The sequence below is a fragment of the Gracilinanus agilis genome, chromosome 2 (genome assembly GCF_016433145.1).
Source record: "Gracilinanus agilis isolate LMUSP501 chromosome 2, AgileGrace, whole genome shotgun sequence".
Classification (NCBI taxonomy): Eukaryota; Metazoa; Chordata; class Mammalia; order Didelphimorphia; family Didelphidae; genus Gracilinanus; species Gracilinanus agilis.
In genome coordinates, this window is record NC_058131.1 from 366,238,599 (window position 1) to 366,250,856 (window position 12,258).

Genomic DNA, 12,258 nt, shown 5'->3' on the forward strand with positions numbered 1-12,258 from the left:
TGTGAAAGTTAAGAGAAGGGGACAGATGTGAGAAGTTGAGGTAGAATAAACCAGATTAAGCAACTGATTAGATATGGAGAGAAACAGTAAAGAACTGAAGATGACTCCCATGTTGTAACTGGGTGACTGGAAGAATGATGATGTTTTTGACAAACTAGAGAGTTTTTGAGGAGGGGTACATTTTGGGTTTTCTTTGTGTGTGTGTGTTTTTTTTTGTGGGGAGAAAGGTAATGAGTTCTCTTTTGGGTGTGTTAACCTTGAGATGTCTATGTGGCATCTGGATGGAGTTATGAGAAGTGACCATTCTCTTACAGAATTTGTGCCACCCTGGTATGTATTCTGTGCTTTTAGCAAAGCAGATTTCAAAGGGTGTAGAGGAAGGATAGTTAGGATCCCATGGACTAAAACTCCAGAGGAAAGTCAGCCCAGGGGGGATGGAAACTAAAAAATGAAATTCTGAAGGAATGGAAATAATTCCAGTGAGAAGGAAATATTAGAGAACAATGTGGACATGCAGGTAACTCACAAACATTTTAGAGAGTAAAGCATAAGAGATGAGATTCAAGTTAATATGAAAACCATTAAGATTTTGGTTCAATTCTCTAAAAATGGTGTTTAGCCAAAGACAATTAAAAACAATTCTTTAAATTATACATTGGGAAAACAAAGGATTGAAGAAAGGGAAGACTTGCTGCTTGGGATGTGGAGGTTAATCCTTAACCATAGAAAGATGGTAGAGCTGTTTGGGCCTTTTTGGTGTGTTTTCTCTACTAAGGAAAACAATCTTCACTTGAAACAACAGGAAAAAATGTCTAAGAGGGGCTGATACTCAAGATCAATGAAAAACCTACCTGTTCTAGATAAGTTCAAGTCTGCTGGCCCAGATGATCTACACCTCTGATTATCCAAAAAATCTAGCAGATAGAAATATTTTAAAGATCATGGACAATGGGACCCACTGAAGAAACAGAGAGGAGCAAAAAAATCACAATTTCCCAAAGAAGAAGAGAATAGAGTTGTTGAGCTATGGGCTAGTAAGTAGTGCTATAAAAAAGCTTAGAAACCAGTACAAACTCTTTTCTTTTTTCTTTTTTTAAGAGGAAACAACCCCAGGAGAGAAATTACTTGTCCAGTGTTACAGAATAAGAAAACACACAAGTAAAATTACATAGTAGCCAATGTCCTTTATTTTGCAGGACACTTCTAGAATAAACCATTTAAGATATCACATGCTTGTCAATGACCAGACTGGTAAAGTTTAGAGAAGCCTATTACCAAGTTGGCCTCAAGAGTTACAACTTTTTGGTATAGTTAGGTAGATGGATGGAATATCCATACTGATGTAATCCATGATCCTTGAAGTTCTAAAGTAATTCCGATGTTCATCTTATTTATTAACATTTTTTTTATTGACCTGAGATTTTATTGGCATAGGGAACCTCAGGTGAGAGAACTTCTACTAATGCTAGACTGCAGCTGTTCTGCAACCTGCTGTCTAAAGCAAGGTTTCTTAGTTTTTCTTTTATACATTGTGGACCTATTTTGGCAGACTGGTGAAAGTTATGGATGAACATCATTCTGAATGATATTTTTAAATACAGAAAATAAAATACATTGGATTACAAAAGAAAATAATTATGCTGAAATATAGTTAACAAAATATTAAAAATTTCTTGGTCTATAGCTATGTTGGCAAACCTATGGCACACATGCTGGAGAGGGCTACTCCCCTCCCCCTCTCCACCACTCCTGAGGACATCTTTCACATGACCTGCCCCTCTGTCCAGGGTAAGAGGGTGGCTCACATGCATTGTGAGGGTTGCAGTTTGGACCTCTGGTCTCTAAAAGGTTCGCCATCATTGGTCTAAAGAGATGCTTATGATATTGAAAGGTTAAATGATTGGCACACAGTCAGTATTCTCAGGAGTGGGACTTAAACCCAGATCACCCTATTCTGAGGCTTATTCTATTTATTGTACCAGTCAGTCCTTTTATATACTGTCTTGTCTCCTATATGAAGCTTATTTATTATCCCGTAGCTATTGTATCCTGGATCTAGATCTGTGTTTATTATTTTGGAGGTCTAGAGCCACTGAACCCTAGGATATTAGGGCTAGAAAGGGCCTTAGAAACGAAAAATTTTAAAAAAGAATAAGCTGAAATAGAGGGAAATGACTTGTCCAATATTACAGAGTAAGGAAATAAAGAAATAAAACCACATTGTAGCCAATGTCTCTACAAGAAAGGCTGGCTACACAGTAGATGTTCACCAAGTGTTGGTTATATAAACAATTACATAATTTCTAAGCACTATAGTTACAGATAAGATGCTACGATGATTAATGCACTAAAGCAAACATTTTCTTTGGCCACTGTCTTTGTAACAATGTCTTTCTATAACTAAAATACTACTTAACAATACAAGTGAATGAGAAGTAATTATCCCTTTCTAATTCAAATATCCTAAAGCACATACAAAACCACATCCTACCATTTTATACTTATTGCCAAGTATTCAGAACCTTGGAGCACAGAAAATGTCTTCCCCTTACAACATTCGGAGTGCTTCTTTTCAGAGAACTGTTGGATATCTCCTCAATGAAGGCGATGTACTTGATTTCTGAATGTGTTCACTACAAAAATTTCCACTACAACAAAGTAATTCAGATTCTCTCTGACACTGGTTAATAACAGAACTGATCTGTGAAAGTACCAAAGAAAGAGTTAATGGATTTCTAGAACTTGAGGTGCAGCTAAGGAGCAACTATTTTGGAGGCCAGTAGGGAAGGGCTCTATGAAGGCATACTCTTCTATTGCTGCTCTCCCTGCCTTTTAGCCCTGGCCCCCACATACTCCTCCTGGTTCACCACTGCCTCTCTGCAGTCACACCTTCTGCATTCTGCTTCTCACATCTAAAGCTCATCTCCCTTTTGAAATATTTCTCTTCTTTTAAGGCCAATCTCAGATATCACTTTCTCCACAAATCCTTTCTGATTCTCCCAGATGGAAGTGATCTCTCCCCAAATTTTCCTAGCATTCTTTCTAGATCTCCTTTGTCCTATAACATTCTACATTGCATTATACTTATTTATGTATATTTGATAATGTCCATATGGGATCAAAAGCTTCTTGAGGGCAGGAATTGTATCTTAAAAAATATAGCTTTATCATCTCTATTTTCCTTGCATAGTACAGTGTCTTGTACATAATAGTTTCTTTTTTCTCCTTCAAATTCTTCCCTTCTGTCTTAGAATTGATATAAAGTGGAAAGTGGTAAGGGCCAGGCAATTGGGATTAAGTGATTTTTTTCTCTCTTAGATTTTTTTTTTTAATTTTTTAAACCCTTAACTTCTGTGTATTGACTTATAGGTGGAAGAGTGGTAAGGGTAGGCAATGGGGGTCAAGTGACTTGCCCAGGGTCACACAGCTGGGAAGTGTCTGAGGCCGGATTTGAACCTAGGACCTACTATCTCTAGGCCTGGCTCTCAATCCACTGAGCTACCCAGCTGCCCCCCGGGATTAAGTGATTTACCCAGAGTCATACAGATTTGAATCCAGGTCCTCCCAACTCTGGTTCTCTCTCCACTGTGCTACCTAGCTGCTCCCATAACAGGTTCTAAATAAATATTTCTTGAATTGGGAAAAATATTTTTGAAAACAGAAGTAGTTTGCCAGATCAGACTTATTTAAAAGCTATTTTTCCTCAAGGAATCTGCTAAAGTTAATGGATTCCTGATGTACAAGAGCCAGAGACTGCATATCACATTATAGAGATGACATCTGAACAAGTGGCACAAATCATGGCTTTTGCTGTTGTTATCAGAAGGTACAGATTAGTGAATTATGAGGCCTGAATGACAAAGCCATCTTGTATCCATGCCCCATATATCTGGCACAATAATCAGTCTAGGAAATATGCTACATAATACATACCTATTGCTAAGTATTTGGTTGGTAAGTAACTATGTGTAGAGCATTGTGCTAGGCACTGAGAAGATACAAAATGACAAAGTGGGGGGATTTGCTTCCTAAAGGAGGTGGCACTTGAATTGGACTTTGGAGGATGCATGGGAATTCACCTGCTGAATAAAGAGAAGGCTCTCTGGGCTTTAGACGTAATGTGAGTAAGGGTATAAATGAGAACAGTGTGGGTTTGTGGGACACAGCTGTTTAGTTTGTCTGGAGTATAGAAGGTATGGAGGGTAGTAATGTGAGCTATTCTGAACTTGACTCAAAAGGAAAAAGGGAGCTCTTGTTGATCTTTGGGAAGGTATGAAATGATCATATCTATATATAAAACAGTATTTAGCATGAAGGATAGATTGGAGTGGGGAAAACAGAGGAAAGAAAGTCTATTAGGCAACTGCTGAAAAAATCTAGTAGGTGGTTATGAGAGCCTGGACTAGGGTGGTAACTAAGAACTCAGAGAGAAGAGAATCCATTTGAGAAGGTGTGGAGATGGAAGTGACACAACTTGATAACTGGATGTTAGAGAAAAAAGTGATCTGGCCTCTCTTTTCAAAGATCTGGATTTTGAATTTATGACAAAAAGCCCTGTAGACTACATTTTATGTATAGGATCAATCCATCAAAAAGCATTTATAGTGAGTGTACTATGTGCCAGGCACAATGTGGAATGATAATGAAATAGATGAGCATATGTGACTTGGGTGATAAGTCTTCTTATTTTATGTAGTCTTACCTTGCTTATTAATTTAAATTTATTAAATTATTAATTTATTAATTTAACTGAGTTAAATTCACCAAAAACCAGGTTAATACTCATAACAGGTATTTTAAAAAGACAAGGAGTTAGTATTTTGGTACATATTAAGTCCTTGAAACATATTTTTTCACTCATTCATTCACTCATTGAAAAATCAAGGTTTATTATTATAACCATTATTTTATTTTTAGTTGTTCAGTTCCTTTAAGAAACTCATGTTTCTTAAACTATTCTATCAATGCTCAGCACCTGTCTGACTACCATCATTTTTTTGGTATCACCTTTTTGAGCTTATACATGTCCACATATCATACTCTGACATTTCTTTGTAGCTTGGAGATTACCCTGGATTCTCAAAGATTATGCTAGTGGAGTATAAGACTCTGGCAGGTTCTACCAGAGCACCAGATTTTGGAGTTAGAAGACTTGAATTAAAATCATTCTCAGACACTTAGCTATGGGCAATTCACATAACTGTTCTATGCCTCAGTTTCCTTATTTGTAAAATGGAGATGATAACTACATTTGCTACATAGCCCTTATCTCACAGGATGCTTGTGAGAATCAAATGAGATAGTATATATTAAATGTTCTGCAAGACTTAAAGTATTAAATAAATGTCAGTTTATTGACTACGTTGGAAAGGCTTTGAATTCCATTCCAGCAAAAGACTATATTTATTTTTTGGGGAAGAACATAAATAAACATGAAGGGTTCATAACCAATAGGTTGGTTATTCAGTGATAATTTTTTTTTTGCAATGGCAGCTCATAAGAGAAAGAAAAATGCAAAATTACCCTCAGTGTTGTGCTGCTTCTGCATGACGCAGAAAAAAGGGGGCAGAGGGTATTGAGAATCACAACTTTAGCCTCTGAATACTAGCTTAGTTATTAATACACTAAATATGAGATCCTTGTCCAGGGACCAACATGTGGACATATCACTGGAGGAACTGTTCCTTATCAGTTCTGACATTCTCAGTGAACTGAAACCAAAAGACAAAAGCTAAATGAAAAAGATGGTTCACAAGTTCTGCTTGCAGAGGTAAACAAGGAATTTGATGGAGTTGGTTTTACAGAGCATCCAAAGGTAACCAAAAAACATCATTTCATGGGACACTCTGTCATTTCATATTGCAATGTTCATGATAAATATTTTCAAAAAGATTAGCATGGAAATAGCTGTGGCTTTTAAAAGCCAATTTCTGTTGCAAGGTTGAGGAGATTGAGAAATTCTAAGACATCAATAAAACCCTCCAAATTAAATCAACATATTCTTTAATATTTGGCAATTCCAATGCAATAGAGTATATGAAGCTGGACAGAAAGATGATGAAAAATATGTTGGAAAACATAGTTGAGAAGTAAGGAAAGAGGGCAAAGAACACCAAATAACATAATAGAAAAAGAAATTTGATTACATTTGAACAGAAAGGAAAAAATTAGTTACTGATGTTGAAATTACAGCATAATGAACTATTTGTATACAGTAAGACCAATGACTTGTCAGAGCATAGAAGAATATTTTTTAGAATAAAAAGAAAAAAATAAAATGAAGGCAATTCCAACCTGACCTACTTAAACAAGCTGTTCGTGGGAAACAGTTAAAGAATAGATAATGACATAGACTACTGACATTTTCCTGTAGCTTAACTAATAAAAATCAACTGCCATAGTGAGTAAACCAGAAGATAGTAGAAACCTCAAAGTATGAAGGTCACATTTGGTCTTCTATTGGATATTTGTATATATGCATTATTTCTGTTACCCCTACTGCTAGCTTCTTAGGGACCATGCCTTGTTAATATTTATATTGATAATGTTGCCATAGGCATATAATACTTATTTGTTGAGTGAGTAGCTAATTTAAAAAATCATATTACGCTCATTAATGTATACCCTCATTATATTGTGAGATCTTTTACTAGTATAGAAACCGTACCTGTCACTTTATCTTTCTATGCAGGAAGTATTTATTAATTATAGCAAAGTATATGAAGTTGGTCAATACTCAACAAACATTTGTTAAATACTTGCTATGTAAAATGCAACATGAAGAGGATATGTAGTGAGATAGTCCCTGCTTATGAGCTAGTGTAGGAGATACCCATGTAAACAGATAAATACAGTACAAATCAGAATGTAAATGCATAATTTTATTTTTTGTTTTATAAGCAATTAGTGCATTACAATTTGCATCATATTTATCCGTGTGTGTCTTATATGTATGCAAAGATAGGAATGGTTGAACAAAAATTGGAGAATGTAGGGCAGTATCTTTATAATAAGGGATTTCCAAGGGCATAGCTAAAGAAGCTACTAGAAAGAAGGCAAAGAAGATGTGGAACTGTGGTGGGCAAGTCTTGGGGATGGGATGGGATGACTAGTGATGACAGTCCAGGAGATGCTGAGGGACACAGTATAAGATAACAGGGATTTGGGAAGAAAGGTCAATGGATATGTTTGTTACAATGAAGGAGAAGTAACTGATCAGTCTCAGAGTTCCAGTTAGAATTCTGGTAAAAGGTCAATTGGGGAATGATTAAAAATGACTAAATGGTAAACATGGTACATGAATACAATGGAATATTACTGTGCTGTAAGAAATGATGAATATGATGAATATAGAGAGGAATGAGAAGACTGACAAGAACTGATAAAAACTGAAGCAAGCAGAACTACGAAAATAATATACAATATGGAAATGGAAACGACAAAATAGGAGAAACTACATGCTATGAAATTAAAAGTCTTGTTCTAAAGATGACATGAGAATGTACCTTGCCCAGTTTCTTTGCAGAGGTAGAGACTATGGGTGAGAAACACTGCATATATTGTCAGACTTTTAAATTATCAGTTAGTTATGCTGAATAACAATTATTTTTCCTCTTTTAAAAGTTTTAGTTATAAGAGATTGCTTTATAGGAGAGGAAGGAAGAAAAAGGTCTATGGGAAACACAGGCAATATAAAAACAAAATAAATTAAAATTTATCTTTTAAAAATTGGCTAAAGGAAATACTGATCAATTTCCCATAGTAGGAGAAAGAACAGTTGAAGAACCTACAGTCTAACTTCCCAGGTGGTCCTGGAGTTCTACTGATGGTGATCAAAACTTCTGGCCAGGCCTGCCTGCTCTCACAACCAGATTCTGAGAATTAAAAAAAAAAGATCCTGGTGGTAGAAAACTTCACCATTCCATGAACAAACATTTTTTTACCTCTCCCCCACCCCCAATTTTCTTCCTGATTCTTCATTGCATTAGTTCAACTATGACATTGGATCAATTTACATGCAGTTTTGAGAGAAGTAAGATGGTAGTATTTCATTTGGGAGCCATGGAAATTTGTCAGCTATTTCATCCTTATTGAGCAGTGTAAACAACTTATCAGGACAGTGCTTATTTGGTTTCAAGTGATTTCGATTTGGAAGGACAGAGTGAGAGCAGTGTAGTTTTGTGTAGCTCAGTTAGTAATCTAACATTTCTAGAAATGTTTTTGAATTAAATAGCTTAACCAGCATTTTATCAAATAACCACCATTAATAAAATGCCTTTCGATTTTACAGTAAGATGACATGTTCTGACAGGATGCTTCCTTTGCATGCTAAGGACTACATAACAAATTAAAGAACACACATTTCTGTGGATAAAAGGCAAATAAACTTTCCATAGCAATAATGTGAGAATCATCACTGACGGTTTGACATATCAATATTTCAGGAAGAATAAATGACTTTCATATCCAGGTGGTGCTTTTTTTTATCATATACTTATTCATTTCACATTACTAGAATACTTTGGGCAGAACCTGTACTTTATCACCTGAAACTGCTTAAAGTATTTGGAAATATTTTAATAAAGCTTTTCAAATCATCAAATAATGTAACTTTTAAACAAATTTTCCTATTATTATAAATATTTGCTCTTCATCCCTTGCCCAAAGGAAAACTATAAATCTTGTCTCAACTGAATGAACACCATTTATCATATTCATTTTGTTGTCAATACAATTATGAAAAGCCTTTGGCCTTTTTCCAAGGAGCCTGATTTGCTACTGAAACTCAATTAGTATAACCAAGGCAGGTTCAAAACCACCTATCTGGCAATCTTACATAGCTTTCTACATAACTGACACTTCACCCTTGACCCCTGACCTTAATAACACGAGCAACAAAAATATGGTAAAATTGAAAAACAATGGTTTTCAGTCAAAAAGCCAAAGACTTAAGTATTTAAGAATTTCTTTCTTCTCATGTTTGCCATCTGCTGGACAAAAGCTAGATTTCAAAGTGCCACTTAAAAAAAAAGAAATAACCTCCAGCTCCCCCCAAAAAACAAAGTTAAGAAATCAAATGTAAGCTTAATTAAAACATATCTTATTGCATATTATAGCTTATGGAAAGGATCTTACCATGTACAAATGTTTAATAGCTTTTTAGAGGTCCATTTGTTTGAAAATTTGCCTCTTAGCTAACAATACTGAATAAACAGCTATCAATATTAGATACTTATTTCCTGATTATTTTAGTTTTAAGATCAATGTCTATTCTATACTTGATACAACAGATTTAATATTTTGAAGTAAATGAAAGTGTTCATTAGTTATTAAATAGTAAGAATGAAGATAGTGGCAGGTGACATCCTTAGGGAGACTGAATAAGAAAATTTAAAGGCATTCCTCATAGTCAAAGGTAACATAATGAGCTTTTCTGTATCAGAATGTGCATTTTTATACATGCATATTTTGTGCTCAAATACATATGGTATCTCAATGATAGCGAAAAATTCTTATCATTGCTCTTCCTGTGAATGTAATTCTTCCAAAAAATTTGGATAATAAAAAGCCAAAATTTGCATCTAGTATAAAATTACTTTTAAAACATAAAATTTTTATCAAAATGCACTCAGAATATTATTAAGTCCTTTGTCGCTTATATGCATGGCTACAACTACAACTAAAATTCTAGTCTTGATAATGGAAGAAATTTTCTCTTTAAGTATCTTTTGTAATTTAGGTAACTAGAGAATTTCGATAGGTGTGTTTCAAAAGTGCGAATAATGAGTATATGCTTCAAAACATCTTATCTTTATGGAACTGCTTCTTAAAAAACTAATGAGGATATTAATATGCATCAAAAGTATATACTTCTTTCTATGATTGATAGTAAACTATCATTTACTATTGGGATTCATTTATTGGTTATTGTTTAGAATTTCTCATATCTTTTTTTTCTTTTTGCAAAACTAATGGTGGGAATTAGCAAAGGAATCCAGTGGAACTCCTGATCATGTCTTTTTTTCTAATTCCATTAATATTTTTATGATCATGAAAATCTTTAGCATGATGAGTTAGTACCCAGACTAGTCAGTATGAGAGAAAATGTTTCTTCTTAGGCCTTTTGCATCAGATAAACTAGAGACTTTAAATCCTTTTTAAGAAACCAAGTAGTTGTTCTCTCTTTTCTGTGGTATATACGTCACTTAGGCTTTCCATATAATCCCCATGTAAACCATTATTTTTAGGTACAATTCCTAAGTTATCAATGTTAACACCATCAAAAAAAGTGACTTCTCTGCGCTGTCTTTCCAAATGCTGTATTCACAGTTAACTGCACTGCTGCCACTGTGCTGTAATTTTTAGCTGATTACACATTAGTTCATTTAGCTTTGTTTCCTCTTCCCTACTGTGCCATACTATTAAGCTAATGCAAGGGGCCTGGTACCCCTCTGTGCACAGAGCTGGTATTGTCATAGGGTAATAAGGATACATCCAGTCAAACAGCATGGTGTAGCTGGTCTTTGTGTTCAGTGCAAAGGCAATCCCTCGAAGATCTCTTGCCAGCCCGATCAACATACGCTGTCAGTGGGAAAGAGACACAGTAATTGATTTTCACGTTAGCATAGAGCAGATGGAGTAATAATCAGCCAATAATGACCACATATCTGATTTTGATTCATTAGCTAAAATGTCTTGCTCAGATGCTTTTCTATAGAAAACCATAGACTCTTTACACAATCCACCAATCAAATGCTCTGAACAATTCCGCCTCCCTCTTGACAAATTTAGCCAAGTAACAATTCTATTGGCTTAGGAACATTTAGTTACTTGACATATTGCATTTTTGAATCGTGCCAAATGGGAGAAAATTAGCTAGTAACACATATAAAAATGCTCACTGTCTAGACATTATTTAATAACAGTAAGTGAAAACTACTTATGTGATGTTGATGACACAGCATTAATGATTGAATTATATGCATCATCTTACATGAAAAGAGGACCATGATGTAAATTTAATCTCACACAGGAAACATTTTGGCATTTAAAGGTATATGGTAAAGGAGAATGGATGCACATGTTGTACTTCATGTTACAAATGAGTAATCATAGCAATTCAGGACTAGAGTGAGTGGGGCTGGCCAGGTAACTTGCTGCTATCACCCCACACATTTTAGCTACTTTTTTTCCCACTTACTAGTACAGTGAGGAGGAAACATCAGAGCAACTTTCCCTAAAGGAAGGAGACTTGACACTTTGGACCTGTAATTGGGCTATGCTTGAGCTGAAGCTGGAAACTGCTAGAGAAAGTCCCTGAACAGATGCCTGGTGTGTCAGAGCAAAATCACAAGTAACCCCCCCCCCCCACCCTAAACATGGAGGTTGCCTTAATGCTAGCAGCCCACGTGCTTTCTGAAGCCATTGTTTCAATAGGAGTGTTCTGTCTACTGTACTCCCAAAGCACTTCTGTCTTTACGGTGCCATCTTCACTAGTCATATGGATTCTGGAAACACATGGAAAGGTTTTTTAGATAGATAGTGCCTGCTACCATTAAGGATGATGTGCATTTTCAAGGTAAATGTAATTGCTGTGTTTGATACATCTCAGTTCCTTTCTTCAAGGAACTTAGTTCTTTAATCTCATTTTAATGCCAGAATAACATATTTTAGGGCTAGTAGGTAACAGTTCTTCCTTGTTTGTTTAAATTAACCAGCTATCACCAGTGATCATACTTTTTCATGTTTTAAAATATTTTTATATTTATTTACATTGTTACATGGAGATGATGAGCTAAAATGCAAACTAAAGATATCCTTGTAAAATATTTAGTTTATATTGTGAAAGAATGATAATCACATAAGAATTCTTCCTCCCCGCCCCCTTGTTTCTCTCAACCAATTTGTCCCTTTCCTTCTCCCTTCTTTCCAACTCCCTTCTTTGTTATACCCCAGTTGGCTTGCTCCCTTAACTCCTTCCTACCTCCTAGTCATGTTATTCTTCTGACATGATATTCCTCCCTGTCCCCAAACTTGATCAGTCATATTTAGAGTTCTTCCAAAACTAGGTCAAAACTTATCTCTTGCAAGGAGTCTTCTCTGATTTACCCCATCCTACTTTCTAATCTCTCCTTCATTTTTATTCTTGTGGTCTATTCACATTATATTAATTTACACATATTTGCATATGATTTAAAGCTTTGTTTTTGAATGTTTAAAAAAATGCAGATTCTGGCCAGCTCAGGTTAGACCACAAAT

General features: G+C 35.3%; 1 protein-coding gene across 1 annotated transcript in view; it reads right to left on the reverse strand.

Annotated features, from left to right (window-relative positions):
* RANBP17 (RAN binding protein 17) overlaps positions 1 to 12,258 on the reverse strand; it is a 344,793-nt gene that overhangs the window by 67,993 nt on the left and 264,542 nt on the right. Inside the window, exon 20 of the mRNA XM_044664454.1 lies at positions 10,493 to 10,581. Within this exon, the coding sequence (XP_044520389.1) occupies positions 10,493 to 10,581 (89 nt within the window). The remainder of the gene's footprint in view (positions 1 to 10,492; positions 10,582 to 12,258) is intronic.